The 14,221-nt window shown below is 38.4% G+C and overlaps 1 protein-coding gene across 3 annotated transcripts in view; it reads left to right on the top strand.

Annotated features, from left to right (window-relative positions):
- Positions 1 to 1,025: 1,025 nt before the first annotated feature.
- Positions 1,026 to 14,221, top strand: part of RAB3GAP1 (RAB3 GTPase activating protein catalytic subunit 1) — a 125,464-nt gene continuing 112,268 nt past the window's right edge. For 2 of the 3 annotated variants that reach the window (XR_003793872.1, XM_029224789.1), the window contains exons 1-3: positions 1,041 to 1,080; positions 1,183 to 1,238; positions 6,017 to 6,092. Coding sequence is in view for 2 of the 3 variants with exons in the window: in XM_029224789.1 (XP_029080622.1) it covers positions 1,063 to 1,080; positions 1,183 to 1,238; positions 6,017 to 6,092 (150 nt within the window). In the remaining variant the exon portion in view is untranslated. Of the gene's footprint in view, positions 1,081 to 1,182; positions 1,239 to 6,016; positions 6,093 to 14,221 lie in introns of all 3 variants that reach the window. The other variant, XM_029224788.1, reaches the window with a different exon arrangement.

The following is a 14,221-nucleotide window of genomic DNA, read 5'->3' as shown; positions in this document are numbered from 1 at the left end:
TTCTCTTCTTGAAGTGCATGGGCTCTAGGACTGCGGGCTTCAGTAGTTGTGGCACATGGGCTCAGTACTTGTGGCTTGTGGGCTCTAGAGTGCAGGCTCAGTAGTTGTGGCGCATGGGCTTAGTTGCTCCATGGCACGTGGGATCTTCCTGGACCAGGGATCAAACCCGTGTCCCCTGCATTGGCAGGCGGATTCTTAACCACTGCACCACCAGGGAAGCCCTTTAAAAAACTTTTAAAAAGCTTTTAATTACGAAAAATTTCAGGCCTAACAGAAGTAGGGAATAGTATAAATACCCAGGTAACCATCAGTGGCTTAAACAATAATCCACTCATGACTAATCTTGTTTTATTTCTAGCTCTATCCACTCCTCCCTCCCCTTATTTTGAAACAAATCCTGGACATGGTATGATTTCCTCTGTAAATATTTCAGAATGTATGAGATATAATTACTAACTGCTAGCTGGCACTCCTTCTGTTCCTCAATGACTTAAAAAGTGTTGTGTTCATTGCACAGCATGTTGCTCTTCTCAGAAACCAGATAAATAGCATAATGATTTTATTTGATGACTTACCCAAACTAAACTCTCTGAGGGGTAGGGGTAAGGGAGGGTGGTTATTATGGCATCTAGCTCAGTGCCTTGCAATCAATCAACAGAGGTGAAAAGAAAAACAGAAACACAAGCGATGTGTTTTAGGTTTTTTAATACACTGGTATACCCACATGAGTCTAGGGCCTTGTCTTACCTCTTTGCTTCTGTTCCCTTCCTGAATTCATTGCTCTACAGGAAAATTTTAAGTTGTATTAAATCAGCCAAAGAACGGGGACTTGAGGGCAGAGTAAATTCTTCCTCCTGAGGAACAAAAAACATTAAAAAAGAAAAATCAAATGATTTCAGCCTGAGATTTTTCCTAGCGGGACTCCGAGGGCGGGGCTGCGCGGAGGCCCCGCCCTTCCCCTCCCCGCCTCCGCCAGTTCTCGGCTCTCCTCCCCGCGGCCCCCCCCCCGCCCTCCTGCTCTTCTTCCCGGCAGCCCTAGCGCCCGCCTCGGCGCTCTTCAAGATGGCGGCCGACAGTGAGGTGAGGTGTTTACTCCCTCCGTATCCCTATCTCTGTATAAGTTTGCTCCTCCGTGTCAGCGCCCCGGAGCTCAATCTCTTTCTTTCCTTTCACTTCCCGCAGCCCGAGTCGGAGGTATTTGAGATCACGGACTTCACCACTGCCTCGGAATGGGAAAGGTGAGTGAGTCGTTATCATTGGTTGCCAGCACTTTGGGACCCAGCGTCTCCCCCCGCTACTCCCCCAGCATAGACTCCCCCAACCCAGACGCCACTTCTGCGGGAAAAGTAAGACCCGTGGGTGTCTGGGTCTCCGCCTCCTCCCTGCTGTGGTCGGCCGCAAGCCTCTTCTGCGTCTCGCGTCTGACCAGCCCCGGCCCGCCCACATCAGCCAAACCCCGGAGGAGTTTAGTTTTCTCCGCTCTCCGGCCACTCTCCTTAGACCTTTGGTTCTCTCGTTGCTGCCCGCCCGCAGAAACAGTTCCCAGGCTACCGCTTCCGTTCCTGCGTTCCTTTCCGTGTACGTCATTTTGTTATAGTGAGCAATAAACTTCGTAGGTGCTTTTTTCATTCTTTCTTTTTTTTCTTGCCGTGTACGTCCTTTTCAGGAGGAGGCCTTTCTTCAGAGTCCTGGTGGTTGTCCGTCTGCCACTCCCACCAGCCTCATCTTGTCTTTTAGAATAACCTTTTGAAATAGTCCGCGTCTGGCTTGGGAACGCTTTGATTCAAGTTGTTCCATTTCAGTGGGTAATGTGCCCAGGCTTCCGGTGCCATCACACTCCCAGTTGAAACAGCTACGTGAAACTGTAGGATCGCTGGAATTAGTCGAAGGCCAAGTTTGGGGAGGAGTGATAGCTTGGATCCAGGTGTTATCAGTTTGATGTCCCAGAGGCCCTTCAGGTTTTCTGAGTGTTGAGGTCAGTAGTGAGCTTGTTGGAACATTTTATAGTCTTTCTGGTTGGGAGAGGAAATCCATCTGGATGTGAATGTCATGTCATTAAACGGCATAGAAGAGATCCCTGCTGGGATACTTGTTTGACCTGTGGTCCCTTCCCCCGCCCCCCCAAAAAGTCCGTAAGACACAAGCACAGTGGCAAGGCTTTATTGAGCAGGTACTGTGTGTTCAGAACTATACTAACAGAGAAGAACAAAGCCAAAACAAAACTCTTGAGCCATGTGTTAAAAAAACAAAACAGCAAATAGTTAAATTACTTTAAGGATGCTATTGCTGTGGATTATAATTGTTGGAGGTATTTTCATAGAAAAGAGGAAATGTGCTGGGCCTGGAAAGTGGAAAGTAATTGGTTAAATACAAGAAGGTCCTGATGTGAACAGAGACAGGTGAAAACCTTTGGGATTTAATGAAATGTCTTTACTGGAGTGAAGGCTGTTTGTTGAAGGGAAGTAAACAAGATTATTAAGGAGGATAGGACCAGGTTATAGATAGCTTCCAAAGCTAAGTAAAGGAATCTAAATTTGGTGCTTTAAGACCAGTGATTCTCAAACTTCAGTGTGCGTCAGAATAATAGTTGATGATTCTGTATGCCTGAGATTTAAAAATTTGCATTTCTAACAAGCTCCCAGGTGATGCTGCTGCTACTGCTGATCAGGAGACCACACTTTAGAACATTAAAGAGCAGTAGTGAGGGACCCTTGATTTTAAAGTGGCAAAGTGATATGAGAGTGGTTTGAGGAGATGAGGTAAAATGAAGTTACTTTGATTAGGTTGTTGATTTGGAGACTGGAGAGAGAGGCTAGGAGGGAAGATTGTTAGACATTTCAAAGAAGTCGATGATAGGCTTGATGAAATGTACAAGTAGAAAAAAAAAATCAAACATGGAAATGCAGTTTCTTGCCTGAGAGAATGAAGATACGAAAGTGGCAAAGTGAGAAGAATCCAGTTTTAGACCTGTTGAATTTGAAATAATAATGTCTTAAAGGTAGTTAGAAAATGTAATTTGAATCTTGGAGAGTGGGATGAGGAAACAAGAGGAAACAAGAGTATTTAATAGAAAAATGATCACTTTCCACTAGCTAAATATTTAAAGTATCCTGAAGTGGACTGTTAGATCCTTTAGCTCCTTATTTGGAAGTAATTGTTAACACAGCTTTGAAAACTACCACAAAGTAGGAACTTTGAGTTTTGACTTTTAAGCTCTTGTTTCTAGAGTAAAACCAGTGTTTTACAGTTTGTGGGAAAATGTTAAGACTTTGGAGGCTTTTAAACCTTGAGTTTAATGTTTGAAATTTCTTGTCAGTATGTTATGAGCCATATGGACAGTTTATTGAGAGAAGCCAATAACTCTTTTTATCCCTTGTCAATTGAAAAAATACTGAGTACCCATGTGTCAAGCACAGTGCAGGGCATTAGGGATGTGGTGGTCAGTGAAAGCATATGGTTCCTGCTCTTGCTGAACGTACAGACTAATGGAATAGATAGACATGAATCAAATAATAGTACAAGAGCCTGTAATTACAATTGAAATACTGAGAAGAGAAAGAAACCTGGTCTTTTAAGAGCATATAACAAAAAAACCTAATACAGAATGAGAAGTAAGAGGAAGTGACTCTTCAGGTGAGATCTGGAGAGCTTTCAGGGATAAAGTTATTACATTTTTCTAATCAAATATCAATACTTACAGGATAGAGTCCAATTTTGGTTTGTTTTAGTACTGATAGGTTTCATACAATGAATATTTTAAGATGTTCCTTCTTTTACCATGAAAGCTGTATTACTTTAAATTATTTTTATTATAATACATCATTATAAAATAAAAAAGAAAGAAAAATCATCTGTAATTCTACCAGCAGGAGATAGCTACGGTTAATATTTTGAGAAAATTCCTTGTAATCTGTGTGTTGTAAACTTTTTGTGTTAAACTGTATTAATATTTCTAAAATCATTTTTTAAAATTTATTTATTTATTTATTTTTGGCTGTGTTGGGTCTTCGTTGCTATGCGTGGGCTTTCTCTAGTTGTGGCGAGCAGGGGCTACTGTTTGTCGTGGTCTGCGGGCTTCTCTGTGCGGTGGCTTCTTTTGTTGCGGGCAACGGATTCCAGGCATGCAGGCTTCAGTAGTTGTGGCACGTGGGCCTAGTAGTTGTGGCACACGGGCTTAGTTGCTCTGCAGCATGTGGGATCTTCCTGGACCAGGGTTTGAACCTGTGTCTCCTGTATTGGCAGGCAGATTCTTAACCACTGCGCCACTGGGGAAGTCCCAGTATTTATTTCTATAGCTTCCATTTTTTCATCTAACATATGGACATTTTCTTATTTCCTCAGATGGGCTTCAAAACATGATTTTTAATGGGTGCATATTAGTCCTTTGAATGGATGTACCATTAATTTACAGCTGGTTGCTGCAGTTGGACTTTAAGGCAGTTTCTAGTTTTTTACCTTTATAAATGTAATGTGTATCTCACATACAGATTTTTGCTCACGTATGCCTACATTTAAATTTTTTAGTTCTTTTTTTGCAAACGTGTTTACTTATTTCTAGAGCACTGTTCATAAAAACTGATAATTGCTATTTTAACCCCCTCAAAATATTGTATTAATTAATATCTTTTTTTAAATTTTAAAGAGGAGGTAATTAGAAGGTTCAGTTGAATCATAAAAACTCCCATTACTACCGTTACACCAAGAATGTAAATAAATAATTTATAATGTCACTGACAGGAAAAACCTGTTACTTTTGAATATATTTTGACTAGAATTAACTCTAGTACTCTAGCACTCTAGCAATACTATGTAAGTGTTTTAGGAGAGCCGTGTTGCTGTTAGATTGCATCATACATATACAGTGTAAGAAGGCAGCTTATTAGAGTAATAACAGGTCTTCTGACAGTGTCCTTTAATATGTATTGAACACTGCTACTGAGATGTGACGGTGTTCATTTGCTGAAATTGAGCATGTTGCTAGTCAGCGTTCATTCTCTTTAATAGGTCTGCTTGATCATTAGAATTAAAGATCAGACAGTGAATAGTTTAAAAATCTGTTGATTATTCCTTAAAGCTGACAAATCTACTTTCAGTTTCTTGCCAGCTGTCCCTTAAAACTTGTTTTGTTTTAATGGGAAAGTTCCCAAATAATATTTTTTGGGGGAGGGGGAGGCAAATCAGGGAATTCATAAGTATCTTTAAAGGAAAAGTTAATTTAAATAGATCAGTTATTTGGAGGGTAGTGAAGAAATCATTGGCTTCATAATTATCTTTACTAGTATCATTTTAGTCTGTCAGTTTTCCTGTCTCAAATTTATTATATTCATTTCAATATGGAGGGATTTACTCTTATATTTTATAGAAGGCAGAACAGGCTTTGTTGGATTGGCAGTAGACTTAAAAAAAAATCAGTCTAAGAAATCTAAACAACCTTGCATTGTTTTGATTCTTTTTTTAACAGAAACTTTAAATCCACGTATTATCAAGGGAATTTATTATTTTTTCAAATTTATTTATTTTTGGTGGCGTTGGGTGTTTGTTGCTGCACACGGGCTTTCTCTAGTTGCGGAGAGCGGGGGCTACTCTTCCTTGGAGTGCGCAGGCTTCTCAGTGTGGTGGCTTCTCTTGTCGCAGAGCACGGGCTCTAGGTGCGCGGGCTTCAGTAGTTGTGGCACACGGGCTGTAGAGTGCAGACTCAGTAGTTGTGGCACATGGGCTTAGTTACTCCGCGGCATGTGGGATCTTACTGGAAAAGGGATCGAACCCGTGACCCCTGCATTGGCCGGCAGATTCTTAACCACTGGGCCACCAGGGAAGTCCCTCAATCTAAGAATTCTTGGGCTAAAGATTATTTTCATTTTTATTTCACATCCATAAATTAGGCTAACAATACTAAACTTACTGAGCCTTCTTTGTTGAACGTGTTAAAATATTAAAAAAAAAACTTTTAAAGGAATTATATAACAATAGGAAAAAATGTGGTTACATATTTAGAAAGTTTTTTCCTCTTTCCTAGGTTTATTTCCAAAATTGAAGAAGTCTTGAATGACTGGAAACTGATTGGAAACTCTTTGGGAAAGCCACTTGAAAAGGTCAGATCTATTTGCTGGTGTCTCTAAATGAGTATTTGCTTTAAAACTTCTATTTTTAAGTCTTTTGCTGCATTTGGTACATTTAAAGTAAATGCTTTTAAAGTTGTATATAATCTATGAACATAAAATGACATCTGGAAGAACTTGGATTGGAATCTATGGCGAACAATATTTGTAAGATACTTGTGATCTGTTTTTTAAATAATAAAATTTTGTATGTGTAATGTCATTCTTTGTGAGTGATTTTATTTCTGTTTCTCCTGATGTTTACTTCTCTCTTGCTTTCTCCCTTAGAATGTTCAAAAATAGTTTTTCAGATTTTTTTGGTCAGAGAAAAATTGCAACTACCAACTTCTTGGGTAGTATTTTGCGTAACTAATGAGGAAAAATCTTGGTTTCAAAAACTAACTTGATGTCATTAGTAGTTAGTTTACTCAGTTTTTGTTTTTTATGATACCACTAATAATGTTTGTCCTTCCCCTCTTCTTTTTTTAACTTTATGGATGTTTTGAGGATATTTGAGAATGAAAAAAAAGAATGAAAAAAAATTCAAAATTGAGGTGAAACTAATCCTAATTTAAGATATTGATAGTTTTGCTCATAAACCATGCTCCAAATGTTTACTGAAACACATACTCTGAGAACAAACCTAGATTTCCTGTATTTCACTGAAGGGAACTAACAATTTGATTTTAGGCTTATATAGATGCTCTCTTTGTTAGGTAAATGCTTTTCAAGTAAATTTGATCATTGTTTTTGTTAAAAATCTATTCTTAAAAAAAAAAAATCTATTCTTAGCTGCATTTTATCCCTATGTAAGGAACTCTCAATTCTCAATATTTGCTAGGGTTTTTCAGCTTTAATTGCGATGTTAGCAGAATTTGAGACTCTCAAAATATTATGATTTTTTTCTTTATCCATATGAATAAGAGCAGAAAAAAATCACATTTAATATAGTGTAATATATATACATTAAATCAACTGTGTTTAAATATTTTATGATTGTATTTTTGGATAGAGGAAATGTGAAGTTCTGAAACAGATATTCTATTCCACTTGAAACAAAGACATAGCAGTTGATATAAATGCCAATAAAAGGCAAAACAAGCTGGATATAACTGGAGTGGGAAGTGATTTGTACTATCAAAAAGAGAGCTAAACTGTGTATTTGTGAGCTCTGATATTATATTCCTTAATGCTTTGATTTACACATATTCACTGGGTATCCTTTATGTGCCATGTCTGAAGAAGTAGTGAATAGGATAAGATCCTTGTTTGCCATTGAACATGAATTTTCATGAGAGAGAGGTAATTAATAAGTAAATAAGATTAAAATTCTAGATGCTAAATTCAACTTTGGGATTTAAGTTGGGTAATGTATTCAAAGTAGGTAGTATATTGCTATCAGGTAGTAGGGGCAAAAGGAGTGTTTTCTCCCTACAGGTAGTAGTAAATAAATCAAATATGGAAAATATGAACACATTTCAAGGTGAGCTGTAACTATGATGAATAAGATTAAAGAAAGTGTAAAGGAGTATATATATGCTGTATATATTCAGCATAAAAAAGAAAATTTAGAGCATGCCTTAGTAAGAGATTGTAGTTTATGTCATGGACAGTGATTACCAATTCTCTTCCTCCACTGAGGGAGAATTAAGAGAAATTATTATTATTATTTTTTTTGTGGTACGCGGGCCTCTCACTGTTGTGGCCTCTCCCGTTGCAGAGCACAGGCTCCGGACGCGCAGGCTCAGCGGCCGTGGCTCACAGGCCCAGCCGCTCCGCGGCATATGGGATCTTCCCGGACTGGGGCATGAACCCGCGTCCCCTGCATCGGCAGGCGGACTCTCAACCGCTGCGCCACCAGGGAAGCCCAAGAGAAATTATTTTTTAAATACCTTTAATTATGGAAAATTTCAAAAATAGTATAGGGAACCCCCATGTGTGTGTCACTCAGGTTCAACAATTCTTCTATTATTTCAATATTACCACTATCTACTCACCACCCCTACTAGATTTTTTTTAAATAGTTTTTTTAAATAAAGTTACATAATGCACAAAACTGCTTATTTTGATAAATGTTTATATCATGTAAGATTCCTCACTCAAGATATTGGACATTTCTGTCATCCCAGAAATGTCCATAGTGAACCTTTCCACTTGATTCCCATGTTCCTCACTCATGTCTTCTCCCTGCAACCCCCCCTGCCCCCTGCCCTTCCAAGGCATCTGCTGTTCTTTTCCTTTAAACCATAGATTACTTTTGCCTGCTCTGCGATTGGATATACATGCTATCATACAGTACATACTCTTTATGCTGGCTTGTTTTACATAATATTTGAGATTATTCTAGGTTGTTGCAGGTATCAGTTTTTTTATTGCTGAGTAGTAGTCTGTTGTATGAATATACCACAGTGTGTCACTTGTTGACAGACATTTTCGCTATTATGAATAAAGCAGAACATTCTTACATGAGGCCTTTTGTAGAGGTATGTTTTTATTTCTCTTGGGTAAATACCTAGGAGTAGAATTACTGGGTCATAGGCTAAGTGTATGCTTAACTTTATGAGAAATTGCTAGATCTTTTGTAACATTTTCCTACCCACTAGCAATATGTGAGAGTTTGGGTCATTTCATATTTTCACCAACAGTTGTTTGTTTTCAGACTTGTAAATTTTAGTCCTCCTAATGGGTATGTAGTTTGTGGAATTAATTTGTATTTCTCTTTCTGGTTTTACTTTTGTATTTCTGTGATGAATATTGGTATTGACTACTTTTTTCGTGTGCTTGTTAGCCATTTGTGTGTTGTCTTTTGTGAAATGTCTGTTGAAGTTTTTTGTCCATATTTTAAATTGGGTTGAGTTTTTATTGAGTTGTAGAGATCTTTTAGTTCTATTATATATTTTGCTTTTAAGTCTTTTCACAGATAGTACTTTTGCTAGGTTGTGAAGATATGTTGTCTTCTAGAATTTATCATTTTAGCTTTTATTTAGGTATATGACCCATCATGAACTAATGACATGTATGGTGTGAGGTGGGAATCACAGTTCAGTTTTTTACTTATGGCTATCTTGTTCTAGAACCTTTTGTTGAAAACACTTTTTTCTCCATTGAATTGCTTTGTTGCCTTTGTCAGACAGTTGACCTAGGGGGGTCATCTTCTGGAATCTGTATTCTGTTTCATTAATCTGTTTGAAAATCCTGATGTCAATACCACATTGTCTTGACTACTGTAGTTTAGGGTTTCCCAGTTTTGGCACTATTGAAATTTTGGGCCAGGTTGTTGTGGGGCTGTCTCGTGTATTATAGAATTTTAGTAGTATCCCTGTCCTCTACCTGTTAGATCCCAGTAGCATCCTACCCATGGTGAAAACCAAAAATGTATCTAGACATTGCCAAATGTCCCCTGAGGTGCAAAATTGCCTCCAACTGAGAACCACTGAATAGCTTTAGAGTAAGTCCCAAATTTAGTTAATGTAAATTCTCTAGCTTTTGTTGTTTTCCCAAATTGTTTTGTCTATTCTAGGACCTTTGTTTTCATTATTAATTTCAGAATGAGCTTGTCAGTTTATATAAAAAGGATTATAATTATGCTGGGACTATGATTGGGATTGTGTTGAATTTATAGATTACTTTGAGGAGAAGTAACATTTTGACAATCTTGAAGCTTGACATCTCTTCACTTATTAAGTCATCTTTATCGCAGCAATGTTTTATAGTTTTTGATGAGGTCTTGCATTTTTTTTCTTAAATTTATTACTAAATATTTTATGTTATATGATGCAGTTGTAAATGGAATTGTTTTTAAATTTTCTTTTTCATTTGTTTGTTGCTAGTGCATAGACATACAGTGAATTTTGTATAGTGATTTGGTATCTTGAGACCTGGTTAAATGTAAAGATTCATAATCTTTTTGTTAATTCTTTTGCATCTTCTACATGCATAGTCATTTTGTTTGCAAATAGGGACAGTTTTACTTCTTTTTCAATTTTTGTACCTTGCATTTCTTATTTTTAATTGCACCAACTGGGACCTTTAATAAAATTTTGAATAGAATTGTTGAGAGTAGACATCCTTGCCTCCTTCCCAATTTTAGGGGGGAAATGTCCAGCATTTCAATACTCAGAATTGTAGATTTTTCATATAACACAGGGGAAATTCTGTTCTTAATTAGCTGAGAGGTTTTTTTGAAATCATGGGTATAATTTATTCAAATCTTATTCTGTACCTATTGAAACAATCACATGGTTTTTCTTTCTTTCTTTTTTTTTTTTTTTGTGGTACGCGGGCCTCTCACTGTTGTGGCCTCTCCCCGTTGTGGAGCGCAGGCTCAGCGGCCATGGCTCACAGGCCCAGCCGCTCCGCGGCATGTGGGATCTTCCCGGACTGGGGCACGAGCCCGTGTCCCCTGCATCGGCAGGCAGACTCTCAGCCACTGCGCCACCAGGGAAGCCCCTGGTTTTTCTTTTTTATTCTCTGAATATGGTTAAGTATGTTGATTAATTTTTTTTTATTGTGGTAAAATATATACAGATGGTCTCCACCTTATGGTGGCCTGACTTAGGATTTTTCGATGGGTATGGTACAGAAGTGATACACTCAGTGGAAATTGTACTTTGAATTTTGATCTTTGCCCAGGCTAGCCTGTGTGGTACAGTACTCTCTTGTGATGCTGGGCAGCAAGCTGCAGCTCCCAGTAAACCATTCAATCACGAGGGTAAGCAGCTGATACACTTAAAACCGTTCTGTACCCGTGTAACCATTCTGTTTTTCACTTTGAGTACTCAATAAATTACATGAGGTAGTCAACATTTCATTACAAAATAGGCTTTGTGTTAGATGATTTTGTCTAACTAGGCAAATGTTAAGTGTTCTGAGCATGTTTAAGGTAGGCTAGGCTAAGCTATAATATATGATAGATTAGGTGTATTATGTTGACTTAACGGTATTTCTAACCTGTTATGAGTTTATTGGGCCGTAATAACACCATCATAAATCAAGGACGATTTGTACTTATGGTTTACCACTTTAACCATTTTTTTTTTTTTTGCCGTACGCAGGCCTCTCACTGTTGTGGCCTCTCCCGTTGCGGAGCACAGGCTCCGGACGCGCAGGCAACTTTAACCATTTTTAAGTGTAAAATTCAGTGGCGTTACATTGTTGAAGTTTTCATCAACCCAACCTGAAACTCCCCTCCCCACCAACCCGAAGCCCCTGGTAACCACTGTTCTACTTCTGTTTCCATGAATTCACTAATTTACGTCCTTCATATAGGTGGGATCATACAGTATTTGTCCTTTTGTATCTGGTTTGTTTCACCTAGCATACTTAATGTCTTCAGGGTTCATGCATGTGGTAGAATGTGTCAGAATTTCATTCCTTTTTTAGTTGGAATAATATTCCATTGGATGTATATGTACCACATTTTGCTTATCCATTCATCTATCAATGGACACTTGGGTTATTTCCACTTTCTGGCTTTTGTGAATAATGCTGCTGTGAGCATGGGTGTGTAAATATCTGTTTGAGTCCCGTTCAGTTCTTTTAGATATGTACCCAGAAGTGGAATATTTGCATCATATGCTAATTCTATTTTTAATTTTTTGAAGAATTGCCATACTGTTGGCTGGCTAAAAATACTGTTTTTCTTTATCTAAAAGTATCTTTATTTTACTTGATTTTTGAAGAGTAGTTTTGCTGAAGAATTCTGGCTGAAAAGTTTCCCCTCCAGTTCTTTAAAGATACAGTTCCATTGTCTTCTGTTCTCTATAATTTCTGCTGAGAAGTTAGATGGCATTTATATTTTTGTTCTAGCTAGGTGTTTTTTTCCTCAGGCTACGTTCAAGATTTTTTTTCTGTATCTTTTTAAGCCATCTTAACTATGAATGTGCATAGGTTTATTTTGTTTGTATTTTTCCTGTTTAGTTTTATTAATACTGAATAGGTAAATTTTTTGTTTTTCACCAAACTGGGGAAGTTTTGGCCATTATTTTAAAAACAGATTTGTGGCCTATTCTTTTTTTCTGTGATTTAAGTTATATTTGACTTCTTGATACTGTTCCACAGGTCTCTGAGGCTCTGCTCTCCTCAGTCTTTTTTCTCTCAGATAATTTCTCAGGATTTATCTTCTGTTGTCTCCAGTTTGCTGTTAAACCCACTTAATGTATCTTACAATTTAATTATTGTAGTTTTTAGTATAGAATTTGTATTTGGTTCCTTTTATAATTTCCAATTATCTGTGATTGCTTATCTCTAAAGTTGTTTGAAAATATTTTCCTTTAGTCCTCCAATTGCAACATCTACATCTTGAGGCTGGATTTCGTTTACTGTATTCCCTTGCGTATACGTCACATTTTCTTGGTTTTTTATTTGTTTTGTGTTTTTTCTGTGTGTATACTGGATAGTAATTTCTTAATTTTACGCTTGTATTTTGAATGAAATTTAGGGACTAGATTCTGTTGTGTTCTCTGAAGAGTATTTTTTTGTTCTAGTAAGCAGTTTGCTTAATTGGATTAAAATTCCATTCTCTTTTCAGTGGTGACAACAGCTGAAATCTTTTCTTTTAAGTTCCTTCTTTGTCACTGTACCCTGGAGTCTCTACAGCACATGCATGGTTTAGCAGTTAACCAAGATTTGGGGTAGAGTTTATATGCAAATTTTGGGGCTTACCCCCTAGTTGTGCACAGATTAGACTGCCATTAGGTCAGAAATTCTCATGGTGTGGTCTGAGGACCTCTTTTGGACCCTGAGAGCCTTTCAAGGTTGACAAGGTCTTGCCTTTTCCAACTATATTGTGTATGTGATGCCTTTTTTTCTTTATATGCTTCAGGAAGAACAATGGATTACAAAGAGTGAATGAAGGTGCAGATATGAGAATCCAGTTGTCTTTTAAAAACTATATAATAAAGAGATTTACAAAATGTAAAACTCTACCGCCCTTCTTGTTAATATTTTTTTGTTCTGGAAAATATTAAAATTTTATGTTAATAGGTAATAAGTTCATTGTCATTTTAAATGAATTTTTTTTTTTTTGCGGTACTCGGGCCTCTCACTGTTGTGGCCTCTCCCGTTGCAGAGCACAGGCTCCGGACGCACAGGCTCAGCGGCTGTGGCTCACGGGCCCAGCTGCTCCGCGGCATGTGGGATCTTCCCGGACCGGGGCACGAACTCGTGTCCCCTGCATCAGCAGGCGAACTCTCAACCACTGTGCCACCACGGAAGCCCTAAGTGAATTTAAAAATTAAATTTTTTTTTCCTTTTTAATTTCTTACATGGGGTACTCAGTACTTTTAAGAAAGTAAAGGAATCCTGAGGCAGAAAAATTTGAGACTGCTGTCTTAGACGAGAAGTTACAAAATGCAGATCTCATTGGATGCAGTTTCATTTTTTCATGGATAAACTCTCAAGTTTCTGTCTCCATTCGGTCACTCTCCAGAGCCTTGAAAAAATGTTTTTTTTTAAAAACAGATTTTATAATTTTTATCTAAAGGAGGGTTAATCTGTCCAACCAGGCAAGGAGGGACTTCCCTGGTGGCGCAGTGGTTAAGAATCCGCCTGCCATTGCAGGGGACACGGGTTTGATCCCTGGTCCGGGAAGATCCCACATGCCATGGAACACCTAAGCCCGTGCGCCACAACTACTGAGCCTGTGCTCTAGAGCCCATGCACTGCAACTACTGAGCCCATGTGCCGCAACTACTGAAGCCCATGTGCACTAGGGCCCATGTACCGCAACTACTGAGCCCATGCACCGCAACTACTGAAGCCCATGTGCTCTAGGGCCCGCTTGCTGCAACAACTGAGCCCGTATGCTGCAACTACTGAAACCTGTGTACCTAGAGCCTGTGCTCTGCAACGAGAGAAGCCACCGTAACAAGAAGCCCACGCACTGCCGTGAAGAGTAGTCCCCGCTTGCTGCAACTAGAGAACGCCCACGTGCAGCAATGAAGACCCATCACAATCAAAGATTAAATAAAAAAAAAAGGAGGAAGTGGCAGTTATTGACTATTAGCTATGGCACTGTGCAACATAATTGTGACTCCGCCTGTTAATCCTTAGACAAATTTTGGTGATGAACTATTACTGTATTTTATGGACAAGAAATGAGGCGTGGGTGCTTGTAGTAATTT

This window comes from Monodon monoceros, unplaced genomic scaffold (genome assembly GCF_005190385.1).
Source record: "Monodon monoceros isolate NGI ecotype Baffin Bay Population unplaced genomic scaffold, NGI_Narwhal_1 Super_Scaffold_16, whole genome shotgun sequence".
In the NCBI taxonomy this organism is placed as follows: Eukaryota; Metazoa; Chordata; class Mammalia; order Artiodactyla; family Monodontidae; genus Monodon; species Monodon monoceros.
Note: the sequence above shows the minus strand (reverse complement) of the source record. Positions and strands in the feature narration are given on the sequence as shown.